The sequence below is a fragment of the Prionailurus bengalensis genome, chromosome A1 (genome assembly GCF_016509475.1).
Source record: "Prionailurus bengalensis isolate Pbe53 chromosome A1, Fcat_Pben_1.1_paternal_pri, whole genome shotgun sequence".
Taxonomy (NCBI): Eukaryota; Metazoa; Chordata; class Mammalia; order Carnivora; family Felidae; genus Prionailurus; species Prionailurus bengalensis.
In genome coordinates, this window is record NC_057343.1 from 34,084,416 (window position 1) to 34,110,211 (window position 25,796).

Below are 25,796 nucleotides of genomic sequence, written 5' to 3' on the forward strand. Positions count from 1 at the left end.
CATAATCTCTCTGAATTTTACTCATTTCTTTGTATATTTTTTTCTTGAACTATCACACATGCTTTCTTTTAAGGAATACAGTTTAGAAATCTACTAGAAATGTGACTTCTAAACAATACTGGTAAAATGGGAGCGTCCTACAGGTTCACCAGGTTTCATGCATTTTTGTTAGTCTTCACATGAAACCATATGATCTGAAAACACATATCATTTGTTTAAAAATTCCAAAAAGTTGTTTGAATATTTGGAAAGTATCATCAAAACATATAATTTGAAACAAAAGAAAAGGAATTGTTACATATGCCTTACTCACATGACTTGTTCTGATTCTTTTCTTCTTATTCTTGCCATCTGGTCTCTTTTCTGTGATATCCATTCTGAAAATATACTTTTACAGGGATACCTTAGGAACCTTGTATATTTACATCGAATGTAAATATTTTTAAAGAACTCAGATATATATATTCAGACCTGAGGTGCCTAGAGTTGATTCCTATAGTGGAGCAATATAGGAATGGGTTGGATTAAAATGGGTTGGATCCAACAATATTGTGTTTAACATTATTAAAATGCATTTAATAAATGAGAAACTTTTGTTGGTTAGTTAAAATAAAAAGCTTCTTGGATTCCCTTTCTTCTAGATTTCTTTTTTATAAATGTTGTTATTTATTTTTGAGAGATAGAGCATGAGTTGGGGAGGCACAGAGAGAGAGGGAGGCACAGAATCTGAAGCAGGCTCCAGGATCTGAGTGGTCAGCACAGAGCTCAATGCTGGGCTCGAAATTGTGAACTGCGAGATTGTGACCTGGGCCGAAGTCGGACACCCAACCAACTGAGCCACCCAGGCCCCCCTCCTTTGTTCTAGATTTAAAAACATAAAATATTGGGGGCACCTGGGTGGCTCAGTGGGTGGAGCACTGGACTCTTGATTTCAGCTCAGGTCATGATCTCATGGTTTGTGGATTCGAGCCCCATGTTGATCTTTGCTGGAAGCACAGAGCCTGCTTGGAATTCTCTCTCTCCCTTTCTCTCTCTCCTCCCCGTTCACTCTCTATCTCTCTCTCTCTCACACACAAAATAAATAAATAAACATGAAAAAATATTTTAAAAAGATGAAATATTGGTTTTCTTTTTTATAAAAGTAATTAAATAAACCTTTCCGTAATTCCTTCTTTTTGTTCTTCATGCAAAAATGTGCTCTATTGAGATATAGTAGAGATAAAATCCTCCATCTACAATTCCTGAAAACAGAACATTTAATTTTTTTTTTTAAGTAAACTCTCTGCCTGACTTAGGACTTGAACTCATGACCCCAATATCAAGAGTTGAATGCTTTACTGACTGAGCCAGGCAGGTACCCCTAGACCATTTCATTTTTTGTCCTCTTGATAAAACTTCCCTCTATATTTATTTATGCTTATGCAGGTAAGAGAAATAGACTAATGTATCTGTTTATAGCATAAGGAAAAGAAATTTATAGTTAATCTTATCCAACAAATACCTTATAATTATTTTCATTACAAATTTCCCGTTGAGCCTCAGTGGACTTGGGCTTCATTTTAAGTACTTATCATTTAACTGGAGAAATCAAATCTCCAGGACACATCTGTTATTTAATGATATTAGAGTTTGGATTTTGTTTGGTGTAAGTGTAGGATTTTGATGGAAAGGCACTAGGGGTGGGAGAGGAAAGGAGCTCTGATTCAATATCCCCAGGTAATATGATATGAATAATTGGAAAATGGAGATATCATTTCAGTTGGTTAATTGTAATAAACCTATTATCTTGTTAGAGCATTAAGGTAGAATCAACATGTTGGGAAACAGATAAAAGGTGCAAGAAAGCATTTAAAATTCAATCATTAGGTTTCATTGCACCCATCTGCTCCCAGGAAATATAATTGGAAATTCGATTCATTGACCTTTAGCTGCCATTTTGGACCACAGTTTCAAAATCTATGTTTTCAAGTTGGACATTTGAAGTTAATTTGATAAGAGCCATATTCGGTATATTTTTAACCCAATTATGTTTTTGAACAAAATTTAGAAAAAATAAAATCAGGCTTAATGTGCTGGTGTATATATGACAAGGAGTCAGCATAGTTATTTAATCCTGGATCTAGTTAAAATAACTGATGTTCAAATTCATTAAGGTTTCAATTAACTAGAGGGACTGCTGAACTTTTTACTGTTATTTTATGCACGAACTCCTGCTTCTCATTAATTATTCTCTGGGTCCATATTATACTGCATTTATACTTACAACATCCAATTATGCTAAAATTACATACCATGGTATTAAAAAAAAAGCAATATATAGTATTTCAGGTGGTTATCCTGAATTTAAAAAAATTTTCCTCCCCCTCACTCCCTCTTGGCAACATAAGTATGACAGCACAGAATCTTCCCTGAATATTGCCTACGTCCTCATTCAGAAGAGTTACATGATAAAATTATATGCATAACACGAGAGATACATTATGTAAATTGACCATCATTTCTTGTCAGCATTTGTGTACTGCTCTGCTCGCTGAAGTTCATGTAACTTGGAAAAGAGTCATGATTAGACAGGTGTTTCTTCAGCCTATGAGATCAAGTTTCTGAAATATTTATATGGTGGCGAGCCAGATGTACACAGATTAACCTTATAATCCCATTTCACAGCTTTTCCAAATACTTGGAAACTTGTTAAGTATGAAGCTGATTATTCTGGCAGCGTATCTCCATTAATAGGATTCAGATCTTCCTTGTTTACAAGCCAATGCTGCTAATATGATCTAGTATATTAAATCAACAGAGAAACAGAAAAAGTAGAATCCATCCAAGGGCTAATTGACAGGGAAGTCTTTTCTAAAGCTTTTTAATGTGTTTTTTATTGACTTCATAATAACAGAACACACGTAGCGCAGGCGAATGATGTAACTGGGCTACTATGCTGCTATCATTTGGGATGAAGTAGTTATTTATCAGATTCTTCATGCTTCTATTGTAATGTTGATATAAGCCACATAAGACCGTGCATCTGCCCTTTACAAATATTCCCTTCAACATCATCTCGATTGGAAGGCTGACTGTCATTCGACGTGTGAAATTATTTTAAATGCGCTCATCTTTTTTTTAATGAATAGAGGCAACACGGAGTAATGTAATAGTATGTCATGATTTTCATTATGCTTATTTATTGGTTCTGCAATAATAGACAGAGACCTTATTGTTACACATTCAGCTTGAGCCATTTATGCACAGTGCTAGTAGGTCCACCATTTCATATTGTTATGTTCTGTCCTCTCAAGAAAAGAGGTATCAGGAACCTTAAATCAAATTAGACTACAGGAAGAGTTTTATACTTTGTCTTTTTTATATTAAGTGTATAGCTTTTATAAACTACCTCACTCTGCTTGAATAAACTCATGCTCCTTCAGAGACAAGAAAAACCTATTTTTCAAACTATGTATGACAGCCTGATTCCATTTTCAGAAGAAGGAAGGAGAATGCAGGCCCTCAGCAAAGAGAAGAATTCTTCCACTTTTTTACTTCTTTGGGGGACAAATTATCTACTTTGTGTTTCATATTTATACATAATATGTCCAGTGCACGTAAAAGAAGAAGACATAATATTTCTTTAAACCTAGGATTAAGTGACCCTTAAAGAATAGTTTTTCAAGGACAATTGAAATGTAAATATATGAGAGTTGGGGCCCTTGAATTTTTGGCTCCGTGACAGATATCCTAAAGGTGAAGCTACTCCACTGAGACTGTGCCTCTGGACCTGTGTAGTTGAGAGTCAGGCACCGCTAGTGTATTGCCTTTTGGATTTCAACTACTCTAACATTGAACTGGGAGTTTGTAGTCAGCCTCCAGGGATGAATTGGCTACATTTGACTGCAGGGCCACTTACTCCTTCCTATTTGATTTTTACCAAGTCAATAGTTTCCCTAGAAGAGATTTTACTCTCAGGAATAACAGCAACTATTCCAAAACTCTTCTATGCAAGAAGATCCACGTTTTTGCATTTAAAATAACTTCAGGTTTTCGGTCCAGTGTGGACCAGTATGAGTTTCTCTCTTTCTTGTTTTTCCCAAAGTTAAATGACTATATTTTTTTCCTAATTTTAAGAGGATTTTTTACTGCAAAACTTCCACTAAAAAACCATACCTAAAACAGCACCTGGTGTACAGTAAGAACTCATTACATGTTTGTGGACTGAAAATAGAGAAAGTTGCATTTTACAAGTTATAATTGCTTATAATTTAGTACTCAGAGGTAGTTATTGCTAATCTTTTGTTGTTCAGACCCACAATCCCTTCTCTAAATAAAAATCCAAAGAACTTAGATCTGAACTGATTTAAGATTATTTTTAATCTTTACTTGTCCCACTTAGTGTTAATATCAACATTTTTTTTTTTTTTACTGAAGAAATACTAATATGTTTAAATTTGAGGTATTATATCAGTCTCTGTTGGGATAGGCCATACATGACATGTACAACAAAATGTCATTCTGAGATATGGAAGACTTAAGGATTACAAAACATGTCTGAGTGCAAGGATTTTGAATAAGGGATTATAAACCTGTCTATCTTCCCATGCTGTAATGTGCAAACACATGCAGGACACACTAGAGTTTTGTCTAAAAATATAAATGTCTCATACATAGACACTATTCCATGTCAACAATGTGGTTTCATATTATCTGAACAATAATGGAATTCTGGGCCAATTAATGGATAATTCATTTAGTCAGTTCCTCCCTGATTGATGGTTTGATTCTTTACACTGAGATTCAATTCCCAAGGTTCTTGGTCTAAAAAAAAAAAAAAAATTAGCTTTTCTGTCCAGAGTAAGATGCTTAACCTTATTTTTTTTTTCTGGTTTCTTATTAGGTGTAATAATATTTGTTCCTCATAAAATTGTCATAAGAATTAAAGATGAAATATGATTATGCATATAAAGGATATGATCAATACTAAATTTTGAATGAATATTAACACATACGATTATTATTGTTAGCAGTAAATGACGTAACACATGGAAGCAGGTAACTGATATGCAGACATATTCTCCATAAAAATAATATTTCATGTTAGCAATTATGCAAGAGTACAATTTTAAACCAGAATACTTACGATTATAAAAAAGTAATTTTATTAGAATGCTAATTTATTTTTATTTTTTTAATATTTAATATTAAATATTTATTTAATAGTTAATATTTATTTTTATTTTTTTAACATTTTTTTATTTATTTTGAGACAGAGAGAGACAGAGCATGAACGGGGGAGGGTCAGACACAGAATCCGAAGCAGGCTTCAGGCTCCCAAAGGTCAGCACAGAGCCTCACCCGGGGCTCAAATTCATGGACCGTGAGAACGTGACCTGAGCCGAAGTCAGACTCTTAACAGACTGAGCCACCCAGGCGCCCCGAATGCTAATTTATTTTATTCCAAATTTCAGTTTATACCTCTTTAAACCAGGATTGGTTACTTTGTTCTAAATGCTTTTTTTCTTAAAGGTTATTTATTTATTTTGAGACAGAAAGAGAGCAGGGGAGAGGCAGAAAGAGAGGGAGAGAGAGCAAATCCCAACCAGGCTCCGCACTAATAGCATGGAGTCTGATTTGGGGCTCGAACTCACCAACTGTGAGATCATGATCTGAGCTGAAATCAAGAGTCAGACACCTAACTGACTGAGCCACCGAGGCACCCTTGTTTTAAATGCTAAGTAGACATTTAAAAAAGTGATCAATTTTTGATAGACTGTCTTGCAAAAAAAATAATTTGCAGATATTTTAAACTTCTTACTTAAACCACCAAAGTGAACTCTGAAGTGGAAAGATGTTAAGTCTTCCTTCAGAACAGTGCTTTTTATGCAGAAAGAACTTGTGGTAAGTAAAGCTCACCCCAGGTAGAAACTGAAGAGAAGTTTCCACAAAAGAACTGTTGTAGAGCAATGAATACCAGAGAGTTAGAGACATATGACAACATCTGATTTCATTTACACTTCTTTTCATGTGAGAAAATTGAAGCACAGAAATATTACTCACATATATATAGCTAGCTAGAAATAGAAAATTAATGTCATGTGACTCATAGTTTAGGGCTTTTGTTTCTATACCAGTTGGGATATCATGTTTGGCCTGCATTCCTATGGAGGTATTGATGGAGTATGAAAACATCCTACAGCATGAATAATTGCTACTTTGAGTAGTGAAACTTAGTTCCTAGAAGGCAGGTCAATTTGGAAAAGAATTCTTTAAGGCCTTCATATATTAAGCTTCACATCTCTGCTGGGACCTATGTACGTACGACACATTGCCACAAGATCTTTCAAAGTGATAGCCAGCAAGTAGTTTCAAGAAGTTCTGTAAGTTGGTCCTATAGAGTGAAAATATTTCCAGATTTTGGAGACTCCAGAAGCAGATTCTCAGACTCTCAGATTTGATCATAGAACTGGCTTTGATTCTTGTATTTGAACCAAAGCTATCCAGTAGACCTCATTGCTTTCCTCTGTGTTTATTATGATTCAGAGCTGAACAATTGCAGGAACAAAGCCATTCACGGGGGTGGTGTGTGACCTGGTATCAGAACTCTGTAGGGAGCATTGATTAACAAGCATTATTAGAATGAAAGTAATAAATCTGTAAAATACATCAGACAGTGATAAATAGTCTAGAAAGCAAAGCACAATACTCACAAAAGGGAGATGGGTCATACAGGACTTGCAGGATTTTATTTGAAAGAGTGTGAGATTTTGAGTCAAAAGAAACTTATTCCTATTACTTACTCATAAAGGGACCTCCAACTAGCCTTTCATGAATTCCATAGGCCTCAGTTTCTCCACCCATAAAATATAAATAATTATAATGGTTCCACTTGGTGAAGTTGGAAGGAAGTTTAGATTTGGAGAGGTTGAGAAACACTGACAAAATCACCCTGTAAAATATGTAAGGAAGCACAGGAGACAAAGGACCAAGAACGGAAGAGTTCTTTTCTCTGGGAAAGAACAGGTTACTTACTCTTATTCTAAGTACACTCTAGAGGAACTTGTAATACACTTCAGGAAACTTAATGTGCCTAAGTACATTTTGTTTTCAGGTGTTCCCATGATGGTACTGTTTGCACAGTTTTAAGTAGTTTGGAATTGAATATAAACATGCTACAAATCACGTAACACTGAAATCCACTTAAAAAATATGAACAATTTTTCAATCAGGCAGCTTCCAAATGCATACTCTGGGAGAGAAGTCTGTGTCCCACAGAAGATGAAAATAACTTATGTGTTTTCTTGGTTTTTTTAACTATGACCTAATTAAACGTAGTGTATATGTGAAAATGCCTCATTAGTATTTTATCTACAGGAGTGAGTAGACTAAAAATTTTAATTGTAACCTTAAGAGCTGAGACTTAGTTTTTCTAAGCCAAGAGCCTGCAACTTTTCCTATTAAGGATCAGATAGTAAATATTTAGGGTTTGTGGGCCATATAGTTTCCATCAAAACTATTCATCTCTGCCATTGAAGCATGAAAACAGCCATCGACAACAAGTAAATGAAAGGGCATGGCTGAGTTCCAATAAAACTTGATTTTCAAAAACAGATAGTGGGCCTTACACCATTTTTGTAAGGTATGATTAACTGTTAACATTTCTTAATTTCTTTCCGTTTGTGTATTTATATAAAAAAAAACCCAAAAAACCTGTACCATGTAAATTACAAATAACCTCTAACAAGATCAAGATATTTGTCTGTTGTTTCAAACTAGATATGGAAGAATGCAGGCCTATTATCTCATGAAATGATTGTCTGGGTAAGCCTGCTGCTTTTTCCAGAGGAGAAAAATTCTTAGCACTGAAGTGTCCAAGCAAAGAAACCTGGGGATACTTGAATTAGGTATTAAGTGTCAGTCTGATAAAGACTGGAGATATTTCATTTCATTTTGTGCTAATGTTTAATTAAAAATCTGTTAGCATTAGTAAAGACACTTAGCTTTATTTTAATTTCAGGTATGAATACCAACCTGAAATAGACTCTTTCCATTGAATCATACATTTTGAATGTGATACTTATTCCTGTATTTCAGAGGGAAAAATGATAAATATTCTAGTAATCTAATACTCATAAATTTGATTAATAATTAATTTCTTCTTCAAACTTAGGAATGCCTTTACTTTGTTAAAGTCATATCTCAGGGCAGATCTTCCAAATTCCCTGTATATTATCTCCTAAGTTTTTGTAATTGTACTCTTACATTACTCATTTTGTTTTTCAAATACAAATGGATAATTTTTTCTGGAAAATTTAAAGTTTATTTATTTATTTTGAGAGAGAGAAGGAGAGAGAGAGAGAGAGACTGAGAGAATCCCAAGCAGGCTCCTGTTGACACAGGTCTCAGTCTCCCAAATTGTGAGATCATGACCTGAGTCGAAATCAAGAGTCAGACACTTAACTGAGACACCCAGGTGCCCCTGAAAATTTAAATTTGTATATATTTTTTGTTGTTTTGGAAGGGGTTAGTAACTTATCTTTGAAACCCATGCAAAAGACCAGGACCACAAAATTCCCCCAAAGTAATTATTTAAAATAAATAATTATTTACTAATTATTGTAAAATAAATTGATTGGTTGGCTGTTTGCATGAATTGTTGCTTATAAAGTTAAAAATTCTCAGGGTACCTGGGTGGCTTAGTTGATTACATCAGACTTTGGCTCAGGTCATGATCTCACAGTTTGTGAATTAGAGCCCTGCGTTGGGCTCTGTGCTGACAGTTCAGGGCCTGGAGCCTATTTTGGATTCTGTGTCTCCCTCTCTCTCTCTGCCCCTCCCCTGCTTGTGTTCTGCCTCTCTTTTTGCCCCTCCACTGCTTGTGCGCTCTCTCTCAAAAGTAAATAAATAATTTTGAAAAAAAGAAAAACAACTTCCTTTTATAAAGAGTTAAAAACTCTTTATTAATGTGCTAGAGGAGGGCCACTTGGGTGGCTCAGACAGTTGAGCGTCCGACTTCGGCTCAGGGCATGATCTCACAGTTCATGAGTTTGAGCCCCGCGTTGGGCTCTGTGCTGACAGCACAGAGCCTGGAGCCTGATTCGGATTCTGTGTCTCCCTCTCTCTCTCTGCCCCTAACCCACTCGCATCCTGTCTCTGTCTCTCTCAAAAATAAACATTAAAAAAAAATTTAAATTTTAGAGGAAGGAAAAAGTAAGAAAGGTATTTCATCCTTCAATTTCACCTTGAATTCCTTCTATTTTTTTTTACTATTAGGAACTGGAATGCACCTATACAGGTGATGAGTTGAAAGGCAGATGCAAAATCAGACAGGAACCTGATCTTGCTGATATATTTTTTTTCTTTCATTTGCAAAATTTAACCGATTATTTGAATAATAATAGACTTTATCTTCTGATCAACAATGTTATTTGGAGGAGGAAGACTGGTGAACTGTGTGTACCAAAATCATTGTATCTGTAATGTTTTAAATTTTAGTGTATTTTGGAAAAAAAACAAACTGATGATATGTGACAGACAGACAGTTTGGTTTTTAAATTAGTTACTTAGATTAGTTATTTATATCTTTTAAATTAGTAATTTTTGGGGAATTTTCTGTAATGATTGGCTAAATGTAATACTTTGAATTTCTTTTGCACTTTAAAAGGTAAGTGTTCAGAAGTGCCTATTTTGACAATTTATATGACTGTCATGATGGTAAGTAATCATACAGTTAAGCCCACTGCTTGCATTAGACTGTTTGATAATACATGGCCATTATTACCTTTTTATGTTATTGGCCAAAGGAAGAAAATCTAGTTATTGGAGTTATATGCAATGCTCAGCATATTCAAATAATTTAATGTGCAAGCATGGAAAGGTAAAAGTGCATATTCTTTCAGTGAGTTGTCTTATTAGTACGGGGGATGGCAGTACTATTTTTGCTTGGAGTGTAACGTAATTTTTAAAAGCATTTCAAGTCAAGTTACATTCATTTCTCATTAACTTAGTTCTGAAAATGTTGGGATTGATCCTGATTTTTCTCTATTTGCCAGAGAGGTAGCACAGACACTGACTGGTTCTGGTGGTTCCTTCCCGGCAAGTACGTTGTTCTGCAGTGAATTGGGTATATGAAGGGTAACTTTATGAAAGTTAGTTAGCTGTCATTTCTCTTAAATTTTTTTTTCAACGTTTATTTATTTTTGGGACAGAGAGAGACAGAGCATGAACGGGGGAGGGGCAGAGAGAGAGGGAGACACAGTATCGGAAACAGGCTCCAGGCTCTGAGCCATCAGCCCAGAGCCCGACGCGGGGCTCGAACTCATGGACCGTGAGATAGTGACCTGGCTGAAGTCGGACGCTTAACCGACTGCGCCACCCAGGCGCCCCAGCTGTCATTTCTCTTAAATGTCATTTCTCTGTTAGAAAAAAAATGTAGACAGTAACATTACTATGTGTCCTAGGGCAATTGAGGAGAATGAGTAATAAATATCAATAATACTGTTGTGTGGATACCAAAATGGAACAGGATACTCCAAGCCTCCTAACATAGAAAGTACACAATGACTTTGTTTCCATAAATTTAGATTCAGTGCAGTATAGTTTCAAAACATGTCCATATTAGCTAAATAAATTAGACTGAAAACTGGCTTGAATCCAAATAAATTAATTTATCAAATTTTTCTTTCACTTATTAGCAAGTTTTTAACATTAATGAAATAAGAGTTTAAGAACTGTATCTTGCATTCACAGTGACAATAAATAAAATGGTGAGTCACCGATTCGTCTCCCTCCCTTTTCTCTCTTTCTCTTCATATGTCGGAGTTCTAGAAGTTCAGACTTCTAATGAATTTTCACTGGCTACATTTACCTTTGGGTTCTTAGTTTGGAGGCCTGATTGCAGAGAATCCAGTTGTAGGTATTCCCTCTGGTGGGATAAATCTTCCATATTCTTGATAGAGAAAAAGAGCACTATAGGAGGAAAGCAGAGAAGAATCTTCTAAGACAATATATCTGGCTGAGAGATAGCCAAAACCAACCAACCGACCAACCAACCAACCAAACAAGCAAACAAACAACCAAACAGAAAAGAAAAGAACTCCCAACTCTCCCCCCCCCACTACCACCACTGGAAGAAAACAAAAAGACTGGGTATAAGCTAGGGTTGAGATAGAGACTGACCTTACTAAAGAGAATGGACTAATTGCAGGTATTAAAGTCAGCCACTCAAAGTTTGAATTTTTTTCCCTAAGACATCAACTTATGGCATAACTCTATGCCATTGCCAGAGAGAAAGCACATCTAGCATTCAGGGGCACCTTGGTGGCCTATGGACTCCAAACTTCAGCAAAAATAAAAAAGAGAATGCACAGCATTCTCTACTTTGTGTGCTTTTCTAGATAACAAACAGCACTCCTCTTACCTTTTGATTATTTCAACATTCTTCTTTCTTCTCAAAGCTGATTTTCTTTAAGATTCATAAATTAAATGATTAAACTCCAGCATACAAGGTATTATTAAAATTATCAGTGTTGTTTATGAAAGAGTTAACATTTGCAAAAGGTTTTAATATACAGACTCATTACTTTCAGAACAAAATCATCTAAGTCATCCTAATTGAGCTGTAGACTTAAAATGCTTGCTTACAGGATGTGGCTGTTCTTGCTCTCTCATTTCTAATTTAAAGTAATGCTAGCTTTTGCTAAATGTGGTAAGAATTTCTCATGTTTTTATTATGCCTTTAGTAGCAAAACACAAATGTCGACCACACTATACTTGTATAAAATGTATTATTTTGAAAATCATTGATAAATACAGTTATTGCCATACCTCATGCACTTTGAAAATTCCAGAGCCATAGGTGCTGTCAGATAACTTTATAAGTGGTGGCTTAAAGTGCTGTTGCCTACTTCAGCAATGTAGAAAGAACCACACCATATATTCTGTTGAAGGCAAAGCTATCAGAAGCGATGTCGGTATGAAAAGGCTTAAAGTGAATTATTCACCTCTTAACACTCCCTTGTGTTCAGTCTGCTGCAAAGAGAATGCTTACTATCAATGTGAAAAGCAGTGCCTTTGAATTAAGGGAAAAGTTCAACTTGTTTGGCTTTGTTTTCACCCCAATGGCATCAATATGTGCAGTCAACCTTATGTCCGTAATTCAAAAGAATTTTCAAAATTCCACTCCCCTGTGCCCCTGGATGAGGAAAACACTGATCATCTTAGTATAGCTGAAGCTGTAATGATATGATTTAACACCATAACTACACATCCAACCCCAAATTCGTGTGTGAGAAGCCAGTTTTCTCATAATAATGACTTTAAAGAGTCGAAGTATGTCAAAGACATACTTTCATTTCTCTTTAATAATTCCTATGCTAAATCAATACCTCTAGAATGAAACCTTTCTTCATATTTGTATTGCAACCTTTGGGAGAGTCTTTTTGATTCGACACAAATATATTACAAATTTATCAAGACACTGAGGCAAATACGCTTTTAGAACCTGGTACAAAATGCTGCGTCTTTTCCTTCTCAGTGTCTAATCTGCTGTCGGTCCTATTCAGTGTATTTTTAATTTCAAATGTTGTAGTTTTCATTTTTAGAAGTTCCATTTGGGTCTTTTCTATATCATCTACTTCTCTCCTTCGGGCCCAAGATGAAAATGATACAAGGGAGGTACTTGGGGCTCAAATTTTAAGAAGGCACTTGCTCTCAAAGCCAGGCTTTTACGTTCTTGACCATATTTTTAATATTCTAATATCTAAGATTCTTGTTGGTTAATTCCATCATCTCTTTCATGCCAGGATCTGTTTTCATCGATTGATTTTTCTCCCAGCCATGGGTTATATTTTCTTAACTTGTTGCAGACCTTATAATTCTTGATTGGGTCTCAGCTATTGTGAATTTTATATTGTTGAATGCTGGAATTTTTATATTGCCTCAGGTCTGAGCTAAACGTATGTTTGTGGAATGAATTTACCCACTGAGCCTCTGTCTCAAAGGTCTCCTTTCTGGTAAAGAAACAGACATAGAAAGGTAAAAGGATAGCAAGGATGCCAGCAGTTTATAAAGCACTGCCTCCTACATTTCCACACCAATGATTCTGGAGATGCGAGAGCTGTTTGTTTTGTCAAAAATTGTTCTCTCCATAGGAAATTTCCTGACTGCCCCATGAGTCTGTAATGGGAAGTATAAGAGAACACTGGCAAATTAGCACCAAGGTATTGTGGACATATTTATCACATAGTGATTGGATTAATCACAGATTGAATTCCAGAATTTACTGAAATAGCATCTGTGATGAGAAAGACTAAACCATACAATCCACTTTCTTAATGATTGAATTATTTTTTTTTCTCTTCCCTTTGCAGGGATACCTTTGAAAATAGTTTTCTGATGTTTTCTTTCTTAGAAATTAATTAGAAATGGGATTCAAAATGATGATGTCTTTAATTTTCTTATCCATAATTGTCTCATTTCCTAGAAATCCAAATATTGTTTTAAAACTGCTCAGACTTTCCTCCAGTTATCATTATTTCATGATTATTACAGTGCTGCATGCAGGACTTAAAAAATATAAAAGTTATAATGGAATTGTATTAGATAACTAAGAAATTTTCATATATTATGTCATATAAAGTATAAAACAACATCTTTTAAATATTATATCCTAATTTTACCACCAAAGTTGTAAAATTATTTTGAAGGTATTTTAATACACTTTGGTATATCTTAGATGCTAATCATTTCATATTCAATGCGTTTACACTCTTTGCAAATATATTCTGTTCACTCTCAAATGTAGAATCAATACACAAGGTATTTTCTTTAAAAAACAAAAAACAAAAACAACTCACCGTTTCTGAGGATGGATCCCCGTTCTTCGCAATCTAGCCATGTTTGTTTCCTGCATTGAAATAAAAAGCCATTCCTTTGTTGGGGAGTCTAGCTGGCTTATTCGGTAAAGCATGCAACTCTTGACCTCAAGGTCATGAGTTCAAGCTCCAGGTTGGGTGTGGGACCTATTTTTACAGAAAGAAAAGCCATCCCTTTGCAATAAATTGTGTCTGCAAACTTCGTTTGAAGTCTTTATGTTATGGTTGGGTAAACAGGAACTGCACACAAGGAAAACATCTTTGAAAGAAATGAAAATTTAGCTAAATAATTCATATTAAGGTGACTGTCTTACAGAGCTGTTGCTTGGGTTTGCTAGTGTGGCTGAATAGATCTCTATATCCTGAATCCATTCGTAGTCTGTCCAAATGAATACGGAATTTCTACATAGGTTTTATAAGTTGGCTTTGTATAATTTTTTAAAAGTTCAGAAACACTCCTTATTGAAGAAACTTAATAAAAGAGCTTATAGATTTATAATTCTCTGTGTGGCAGAAGGATCTTCAGCATATATGACAGGCAGATAGTGCCTTAGATTTAATTTTCGAATTACCTTTTTGAGCATATAGTAATGAACTTGTTTTGAATGTCGAGTTCCATGTATTTTTAATCATGTACATATAAAAGCTTCATGAAACCACCACCACAATCAGGATAGTAAGCAGTTCAGGAGTTGAAAATCTTCATGCTGTATCTCCCTTAGGCAGTTTTAAAACTTGCCATCCACTGATCTGTTCTATGTCATCATAGTTTTTGGTTTTTTGAAAAGTTTTATAAATGGAATTATACAGTGCGAAATTTTCTGTGAGTGGCTTCCTTCAATCACCAAAATGCTTTCGAGGTGCATCTAAGTTGTTGCGTCACTAGTTTTTTTTTTTTTAATTGCTAAATAGTTGTCCAATGTATGCATGTACCACAGTCTGTTTATCTATTCACCTGTTGAAAGATACATGGGCTGATTCCAGTTTTGACAAAGAGGGCTCCTGTAAATATTTATGTACAAATCTTTCAAATCTTTGTGTGAACATAGTTGACATTGCTTTAAAGTAAATCCCAAATGGCTGCATCAGTCTGGATGTTTTTTTTTTTTTTTTTGGCTATGGATTATGCTTTTGGTATCATATCTGAGAACTCTGCATATTGCCAAGTCACAAAGGTTTTCTGCTAGGTTTTCTTAAATGTACAGGTTTACATTTATATTTAGAGGTGTGGTCCATTTTGATACATACATTTGATACATACATACATTATATATATGTATACATCCATACATATGTATAACACACACACACACACACACACACACACAGAGGGAGAGAGGTGTAGTTTAAGGTTCATTTCTATTGAATTATCTATCGAATTGCCTTTTGAAACTGTGTCAAAAATCAATTGGCCGTATTTCTGTAGGCTACTTATGGACAGTCTTCTCTGTTCTATTGATCTATGTGTCTTTTCTGTCTACAGTACTACACTGTCTTGATTAGTGCAGCTTCATAATAACTCTTAAAATAGATAGTGTGATTCCCTCAACTTTATTCTTCTTTTTCAAAAATTTTTTGGCTATTATGGTCACTTTGCTTTCCATTATGAATTTTAGAATCCTTGTCTGTATTTACAGTGAATCATGCTGTAAATCTGAATGTTGTTATATTATATGTATAGATTATTTGAGGAACATTGACAGCTTTACCTTGCTGAGTCTTCCACTCCATAAATGCAATATATTTCTTCATTTATTTAGATCTTCTTTGATTTATTTAATCAACTTTTGTAATTTTGAGGGCACAGATTCTGTACTTGTTATTGAAAATATTTTTTTCTAAGCATTTGATTGGTAGGGAACTATGATAAATGGATTGCTTTTGAAAGTTCAGTTTTCAATAGTTCATTGCTAGAATATTGAAATATAATTGATTTTTGTGTGATGACCTTGAATACGCAACCTTATTTATTGGTTCTAAGAAGTTTTGTTTCCAATTTGTTTTTTTTTAATTCCTTTTTATTTCCTGCCTAAACAGTAATATTATCTGTGAGTATAGTAACTGAGAAATTTCCCTTCCTTTTTAATTTATCTTTTATTTATTTTTCTTGCCTTGTTGAACTTAATGGGTCTTTTAGCACAATGGTGAATAAAAGTGGTGAAAGGAAGGGTGAAACTTTCAGTCTTTCACTGGTAAATATAATATTAGTTATACATGTTTTTTGTTTGTTTGTTTGTTTGTTTGTTTGTTTTTTGGTAGATGCTCTTTATACAGTTGAAGAAGTTTCCCTCTCTTTCTGCCTTTGCTGAGAATTTTTATCATTCATAGATGTTGACTTATGTCAAATGCTTGATACATTTTGAGAATTGCTATTTTTACTGTTTACTAGTAAAAAGTAATCTATTTGACTCCTTTTACTATCCACTTTCAATTCAACTTCTTTAGGCATATGTAAGTGGTCATATCAAATTAATCTACTTCAACAAATAAAGAAGTTACCCAATTTGAGCCAACGTGGTTTAGTTTCAGTAGGTGCCTTCTTTTGGTCTTTCTCATAGATGCTTTTTTAAATCATGATTTGTTTTCTAGAGTTATAACAGAAGAAGCAAATTGTAGAGTATGTAAATATATCTTCGGATATACCTGAGAAATAGCTTATTATTGAGTACTCCTGATAAGAATTCTGATTTTGAATGTCATTTATAAATTGACTACAATTTGCTGAGTACTCCTGGAGAAATGCATAAAGGCAAGTAATCAAAGAAACCCTTCATATCATGCAGACTTATCCACTTTGTATGTTAGTTTAATTGATTACTTGCTTATTTGTGTTTTCAGTACAAAGGAAAGTAATGAATACTAAGTTTTCATGTTCATCAAACAAAAAAACAAGGAATGAACAAAAAAATGAAACTAGGAGAATGGACTCAGTTTTATAAGATACTTCAGATCTGTTTTCTTACGAGCAAATAATCAGTAAAAAATGGCCAAACTTCTGTCTTTTATTCCAGACTGAACTAGATTAAAAAGATGATCACATTCTTAAGTTTTTAAAGTGTCTATCTTGGAAGTTTTCTGTAACTACCCACCAATTCCGAGTACTTTTACAAAATAATAAACAAATTATATGTTTAAAAGTAATAGTTAAAAGTCACTGTGTTCCAGTTGAATTTGAAGGGAAAACATTAGTGTATATGATTAGTTTGTATGGAAGAGGATAAAATTTTCAAAGATATAAATATTCATGTTTAATAACTCTGACGAGTCCTAAAAAACTACAAGTGTCTGACCAAGTTTTACCTTCTTCTTAGACTTAAAAGTTAAGATTTACAGATATGCAAGGTAAAACGAATTTTTTAGAGTACATTATCGGGAAATATCTTAAAACCCTTCCATTTCTAAATTAAATGATATGTGGTACATATGGCTTTTGTTTTGGGTCTATTTTCATTTTCCTATGCAAATACAGTTATTTTATATTCAGATTATTTTAAATGAGTTTTCTGACACCCTTGGAGCCTGGATAATGAAAATGTTATTTTCTATATTAAAACCAGTGTGGTTTTTATAGTGACTTAGTTATATGTTTGTTAAAGGCCAAATGGCTATTTCATTATGGTAATCATAAACACACACACAATCTTTCAGGCTTCTATGTATTTAATAGATAAATGCAGGCACTATTAGTAAACTTCTGATACTCTGCTACTGATTAAGCTGCAGATTTTTAACAATTGTATTTTGTGAAATTCTATAACGATAAACCAATCTTTCTTTCTTTCTTTCTTTCTTTCTTTCTTTCTTTCTTTCTTTTTCTTTCTTTTTTACATTCCTTTTTACCTCTCTCCACGTCATTCCTCCTCCTGTGTATATGTATCTTTTTGTTTCTCTCTTTTTCTTCTCTACTTTTCTCTTGCCTTTCTCTGTAATTATATTTTTTTCCTCTTTCTTCGACTTCCTCTCGTTTTTCGATTTTCATCAAAATAACATTTGGTAGCAACACCATCTCTCAGTGGTCATCAAACACTCTGATGCATCCATGCAAACAGACATCGTACAAACATACTTATGCACATGTGCACGTGCACGCACACATAATTTAAAAATAGCTCTTCATTCGGTGGAAAAACGTATTCTATTTCTTAGTTCAAGTCTTTTATTAGAGCTGTTTAGAACTTTAACAATAGGCAAACATTTTTAGATACTCTCCCTAGTAGAACAGTGGAAGGAAAGTTTCCTTATCTGTTTCCCTGTGTTTAACTGAATAGGGATCCTATCCTGTGATGCTCCACCTAACTAAAGCCATTACAATCACAAAGTTACTTATAATAGCACTTATGTTTTCTAACTAGAGTTTCTACTTTGATTTATATTTTACTCTGTCTGTAATACTCAGGATTCTGTTTTTCTGAAGTGTTCTAAGATACTCATGGCCTAGTCTGTAACCGACAACAATAATAGGTTGCATACATGTTTTTGACCAATTCAAAAGAGGAACTTGATTTTATTAAGCTAAAATGTGGAGTTTCTAAATAATTATAGTTTTAAAAATTAGCAAAATTCTGTTGCAAACATGTTTGCCCCAGTTGCAAACATTTTTGCCCCATTTTGTTGTTTTCCGCTATTATTTTTACTAGAAGATTGTCACCCTTAAAAACTGATAGTTTGCCATTATGGAAACAAAAATTAATGTGCTTCACAGAACCTAAACGCTAATAAAACATGTTAATGAAAAATGTCTGCTACCAAATGCTAGTTAAGGCAGATTAGAAGTGAGAAATGCATTGACCTGTTTACCTTCATCTTTGCATTTTGATAAAGGTCATTTGAGCACCGACAAAAGATTATAGATTCAGAAATTTATGAGGCTATTTCCTGTCCCCAAGCTTTTAACAGACAGTGAAACTTAGTATTTTAAGCTATTACTCTTAACATGTCCTTTCCCCCCCAATAATAAATAGTTCCCAAAAGCCACATAATTAAAATTATTTCATGGGAAGAAAAAAGAGTACTGTTAGTTTAATTTAGCTTTATTTATACGGAAACACATATTGCACTACGTTAAGCCTTACCTTGGGCCCTCTTCTTCATGAATCGCATGCTCCTGTGTCACTGATACTTACATGCTGGATGATCTTGTATGAATCCATAGCTGCTTCAGGGCACAATGGTGTGATATGAAGTGATGCTGAAAACAGGAGAACCTTTGTCACTGAGTCAGCTGCAAGAAGAAGTGATGTGTATGAATGTACAGTATAGGGAGATCTATGAAAGATCTAGTCTCTTTCTCCCAAAAGACTCTGTTCCATGATACAAGGAGAATTCAGTTCTTTTTGGCAGACCTCCACATCAGTTTGGAAGCAGTAAAAACAACCACAAAAACAAGCCTGGTTTCTCAATGTCTTTACTCTCAATATTTTAAGTGACATTTTATTTCTTATTTTTATTTCACTTTGTTTTCGATAACCAACGGTAATACCCCTTTCCACTGTATCGTTTGAGTTCAATGCCATAATAGGAATGTAGATGAGAATGAATTATAGAGAGGAGTTCAACCATATGTTCCATGCTTGTAATTGTTATTGGCAAAATTTGAAGGAAAGGCCCTGCATCTCTTAATTGAGGAGTGGATGCCTTTAAGTGATGCTACATGGAGGGCGTAGAATCCCAGCAGATGATGCAATTATGTTTAAAAATGAGTATTATTAAATAATTCACACTTTTAATATGGAGAAATTAGGTCATTTTTTCACTCCTCCCACAAATGTTCAATCTTAATATCTAGGTAATGAAACAACGCAGACAGTGTTATCCATCCTGGTAGGAACAGAGAATGCCAGTTATGACAGGCTCATTGTTTACTTTAACAGGTAATTTGTGGACCGGAATCATTTAATTGTTCTGAGTACATAATTACATGTCAGCAATTTCCAATTTAATTAAAATTTACAAATCTGAAGATTAAGGGAATTTTTGAATTATTAATCATTTTTCCACTAGGAAATCTTGTTGCTCTGCAGGAGATTTGTCCAGTGTACAACTATACGTATTTTTTTCCTTCTCTTTCGCAGACAGACAATTTTCCCGCAGAGCCCAATTACATGGGCAGCAGGCAGCAGTTTGTTCAAAGGTAAGGCCTATTAAATAACTTTCTCGGCTTCCCCATTTGCATTCGTGTCAAAATTGCTTTGCAAGAGACTACACTTCAGATTCAAACTCGTAGAGACAACACTTTCTCTTCTTTTTCTTTATATGTATTTCAGTAGCTCCACGTTTAAGGACCCAGAAAGAGCCAGCCTGAGAGACAGTGGGCACGGGGACAGTGATCAGGCTGACAGTGACCAAGACACTAACAAAGGCTCCTGCTGTGACATGTCTGTTAGGGAGGCACTCAAGATGAAAACTACTTCAACTAAAAGCCAACCACTTGAACAAGGTGAGTGAAGCCTTCCAATGCTTACGACGTGTAAAGCTTAAGCAATCATTATAAACCTATTAGTACTAGAGTCGCAGTTTATCACGGTGGAACGGACCGTTGATAATATATCAAAAGAAACAGCAGATCCCGAGCTTGTCCCAGACAGAAAGCAACTATTCAACACCTCAAGAACAACAGAAAAAGGAAGGCCATGGATATTAGTCTGTAACCATCTTAAAATGACAACTTGACCAAAGTCACCAGATTGTTCTTAGCTTTACAGACATTCCCCAACCTGTCCCATTTTGTGTTTCATTAGCAAGGAAAGCAGGTCATATGTTGGCTAGATATGCACATTCTAATATACTAACTTACAAGATCAAATTTAGTAAATTCACCACGTTTAGGTAAAATGAAAACCTGGTTGGAATTTTATAGCTCTTAGCAGAGTTTGTTTATTTTTAATGCGCATTTTAGCCTCAAAGTAGTTTTTCAAGAGTTAAATGACAGCAAGCCAGAATTTTGGCTCCTTTTTTGATTTACATCTAAATGTACGTGAGTGTCAAATAAATATGTACTTGTTTACCCTGATAGAGATAAAAAAAGAAATACTTCCTAATAATACAAATGTTTTCTAAAAGTCTATCTTCAATTTATCCATTTGATATGCCTTTTTATTAGTTTTGATGCTTTTATTGTTTCAAGCACAATGAAATATTTGCTAATGATTCACCCAGAGAATTAAGCTACTCTGACATATAAGACTTAGGCACTGTGAATAGGTTTTTATGTCTAATTATAAAATATGAAAAAAACTGTTGTATAAATCGGGTTTCAGAATTGCAAGTACGTATTATATTAGTTAATACTAGTTTTCAAAGTATAATAGTATTTAAATATATCTAATATTTATTATTTCAGTTTTTTAGGGAGAAACTACCTTTAAACTTTGTGAACATAGTCATTTATTCTTCTAATTCACTTATTGATTGTCAATTCATAGAAAGTAACCTTTTGCCTGTAGTGAAGCCTGACATATTACATATGTGTCAATAGATATTATTAATTTCTCTAATCTAAAATTAAAATTCATTTTAATACAAACACATTCACACATATGTGAATTCAATACAGAAATACATAGGTTCATAATAATATATATGCAATACAGAAATAAATACATATGTTCAATAAAATATAATTTATATTTCTGCACTGAATACAACATCCTGAATTTATTTCAAGATTGGCCTCCAAAAAAGCCTTTTTTGATAAGTCATAACTGCCATATACACCATAGCAACTTTTTGTCCAACAATGCAATATTGTGTTTTATAGTAATTGAATTGTAATTCAATTGAATTACAATTGAATATTGAATTGAATATTTATAGAATATTCATAGTTCCTACAAATTTGAATGTTTACTTAAAGTGACTTAAATGATCTTGATGGGTTTTAACTATGTCATATTATAATATGTGAATTTTTTAGACAAATTTTAAGTAGTGGGTTGTTGCATCTTGATATGTGAATACAGAACCTAACATAGACTCATCTTTGTGTGTAATAAAGTGATTGATGGATAATACATTGGCTACTTTTTGCAAAGCTGCATAGAGTAAGTAAAGAGTTTGCATTTATTATCATATTTCATGAGAAACTTTGTTAATCAAAGAAAAGTTTATATGCTGTTCACATTAACTCTTTAAATTATTTTCATCCAACTGAGCAATATATTTGATGGGAAAGAGCAAAGGCCCCTATAGAAAATGGAAGTGGTTTTATTTATGCCTAAAGATGTCATTTATACTGAAAATCTGTTTTTTCAATTTTGATATTAGAAGATAATACCTAAAAAAAGTAGGCCATTCTTAGAAAAGCATATATTTGGTATATATTGTAAATAACATTCTACATAAAATAATTGCTAGTGTAAGAGTGAGAATGCTAATACAAATGTGTCCTGGAAAACAACTAGTTTCCACACATCTTTCTTAATAAATATGGGAAAGTTATTATGAATCGATGAATTATAGAAGAAATACAGACCTCTACTTTAAAACATGATTTTGGAGGATTAGATAAAATAGTATTTCATTGACTGATTGACTGATTAATGTATTAGCTCATGTATTTAATAAATATCTATTAAATCCTTTCAATACTTGAGGAAAGTTAGTTTCTTCAGGAACATCAAAAATAAATTTGACTTGGAGCCTGCCTTCAAGAAACTGTATGTAACTAGTAGAGATGGGGAAGCTCTCCCTCTCTGTCTCTCTCATCTGTCTCCATTTTTCATCTTCAGTCTCCCTATTTCTTTCCATCATCTATCATCTTTTTTGTTTTCTTCTTTCCTTCCTTTTTTGTCTTCCTTCCTCCCTCCTTTCATTCTTTCCTTCCTTCCTTCCTTCCTTCCTTCCTTCCTTCCTTCCTTCCTTCCATTCTTCTTTTTCTTCTTTCTTTCTTTCTTTCTTTCTTTCTTTCTTTCTTTCATCTATCCATGTTTATACTTATCTATCTACCTATATAGATTCAGAGAAGGAGACTAGCATTTACTGAGTTCTTACCATTTACTATAAACTGTGTTAGCTCCATTTCATTGTTAGCTTATTTAACCTGAAAACTCTAAAATGCTTAATCATTTTTGTCTCACTTAACAAGAAAACTGAACGTATAGAAAATATATTAATCTGCTCAGCAGGTTGGAATTTTATGCTACATCTAGATATAGCTAAAACTTGTGTCTTTTCTACACAACTTTGTCTCCAAATGGGAGAATTTGCTCAGACATTCTGATTCACTGCTATGACTAGATATCAAATAAACATTGAAGAATAAGTTAAAACCTGAGTTCATGTATGCAAACCTTACGGGAGAATGTAAGAATAGCTCATATGCATTGAATGAATTATGCAGTACTTAAAACTTATTATCCTATTTAGTTTTCATTGCATTTATAGATAAGGAAGTACTGCTACTCTCACATTTAACAGATATTAAGAAATGTTCTCAGTGTTCTGCAGTTATAAGGAGTGAAGTCAACATTAGAAATAAAATGACATGCCTTCAGAGCCCGCCCTCTTACCCAATGCTTTATAGTACTCACATAATGAACAGTTTACTCAGAAATAATTTTAAAATGTTTGAAGAAGCCATCAGCCATTGTCTTGGTCAATGTACTCTGTTAATTTATTTGAAAAGCGTCAAGAGAGGCAATGCCAAATTAATTCAATGCACACCCATAAAGATAATTTTCTTTACAGATGAAAGATGATGACAGCCGTATTTAAGCAATTATCTCATGTCAGATTTCAAATATTAAACCCTAATCTTTAATACCTTCAAAAATCTCCTAAGAATCAAAAGTAAATTTTCTCTTAGGAGAAAGAAACCAAACACTAAACAGAAAGAAATCCATTTATGAGTCTTTTTTTTCTTTCTAAAAATTTGTAGTAGTGCCTTAACACATTTCAGTTAAAACAATCAATAGCATATTATATTTTATAGCTTTTGTATTAGCTTATTTGATTTCTTTCCTTGTTTAAATTTTCTCTATTAAGAAAAATGATGTTCTATTTCTAACTCAAAATATTTCTTTAGCTTAGAAATTAGAATTAATTCCAAAAATAATCTTCACATTTTCAATGGAACTTTCTACTAATAATGGTTTTCCTTTGCAAATGATTTAGGCCTTTGAGATCTTCTATTATTAGTTCAAATATTACTTTTTCTTCTCTTTTGTGCAGACTTTTTCCATTTGTTCTATTCCTGATAATTATGTTTATTGCTACCATCGGTTTAGTCGTCCCAAATACACAGCAGTAGTATGTGTTGGTCGTTATTTTAGCAAAAATATTTGAAAGAGTTCAGTAGTTAATTGAAGGCGTGATGGATAGCGCGACAGCTGGGGAATAGCCTTAAGGATTTTATGTTAAATCCTCTAATAGAAAGAAGTGGTTTTAGTTTCTCTAGTGGGACTAAAAAAAATTCTCAAAGAATGTACTTAGTTTCTTTCTATTTGATTGCATCTCTGTGCCCTGCCAGTCTATTTGTCACTTAGATTTTCTCCATACTCCCTTTGCCCAATATTATAGGTAGGTAGGTAGGTAGGTATCTACCTAAGTAGATAGGTAGGTAGATAAAGCAATCCACTTTGACTTCTTTCAGAAAACATCTGTACTTTGGAGTTCTGTCCATTACAGAAGTCTGGTAAAGTATTTTGATTGTGAGCAATAACTTTTTCTTCTTTAACAACATTTAGTAAACTTTCCCTAAAATTCAGTAGTCTCTCTTGATTCCCAAATAATAAATGTGCAGTTTTCATAAATGCTGTCTGGTGATTTCTTTGAGCTCTTTATTGATAACTCAGTGACTGTTCTCAAGTTTTCAAGGGTAATCAGTCTTCAGCTATCTTTATAGTTGACTGAAACCAAGTTTGTGAATTTAAGCCAGAAGCTAGTGGAATAGCATTGCACCCTGTAAGTGTTGACAACCTTTGCTAGGGACAGCAGTAGAAGCATCACCGTGAGGGAAGCTAATGCCCTGTTAGGTGGCCAACTGTTCATCCCTTCCTCTGTAACTGGATTGCAGGACTTTTCTGATCCTTAGAAGTTGCTTCATTCAAGTTCTTTCTCATTTCTCCTTTTATTTAATTGCCTTATAATTTCTTTCTTTCTTTTTTTTTTTTTTTCCTATTCAATCCTGTGCCTCCTCTGTCCTCTCTCTTCTGCTAGAAAATCTGACTTCTTAAATTACATTCTGGGTTCAAAACATTTCAGAATAGAATCCCTGATTAAAATCTAATAAAAATAAAATCAATAGAAAGTTGAGAATAATAGAAAGACAAAATAAGCTAGGTTTGCTCCAGTGAATTCAGTTTTAAAACTAAATTACATTCTTAAGGGTTGCCTTCCCTCTTCCCAGAGGACATTCTGGAAAACTACAAAAACTAAAGCTAATGGATTTTTTTGTTTGTTTGTTTTGTTTTTTTCAAATCACTGTTTGAATTTTGCTTGTGGGCCCCATATTTAAAACAGGATTAAGCTAGTTTAAAGACTGCAGTATTTTTTATGTGATTTCAGAGTTTGACGAGGCTCTGAACCCTACTCTTTCAACATCGACCTCCCTAATTTACTGCATAATGACTGCAATTTCACCATATTTCTAATTATGTCTGGAAAGGAAACAGTTTAAGGTTTCTACAACCTATACTTTACCATGGAGGAACAACTTAAGGAAGAAATAGTAGGGAAATGGGAGAACACAAGGTGAAGCTCTTGTCCACCAGAGTAGGGGTGGAGCCATACATACAGGGTTTGGAAAGGAGTTATTGAGAAAGGATTAGGACACTGAACGCAAACTTGACCTACTTTGCAATTGCCCCTAGAGCTGACTAGCGATAGGACCGTACTTGGATAGTACTTTAATATTCTCAAGCTTCCGTTCTGCTTTCTATTCTGCACCTATGGTTACTGCAGCTGTGACCCTTCCAATCAGTCGATGTCTCTTCCCAGACCTTC

At 34.0% G+C, this 25,796-nt stretch overlaps 1 protein-coding gene across 3 annotated transcripts in view; it reads left to right on the top strand.

Annotated features, from left to right (window-relative positions):
- Positions 1–25,796, top strand: part of PCDH17 (protocadherin 17) — a 100,551-nt gene that overhangs the window by 17,133 nt on the left and 57,622 nt on the right. For 2 of the 3 annotated variants that reach the window (XM_043580105.1, XM_043580120.1), the window contains exons 2-3: positions 19,928–19,986; positions 20,120–20,292. In XM_043580105.1, the coding sequence (XP_043436040.1) occupies positions 19,928–19,986; positions 20,120–20,292 (232 nt within the window). The remainder of the gene's footprint in view (positions 1–19,927; positions 19,987–20,119; positions 20,293–25,796) is intronic. The other variant, XM_043580110.1, reaches the window with a different exon arrangement.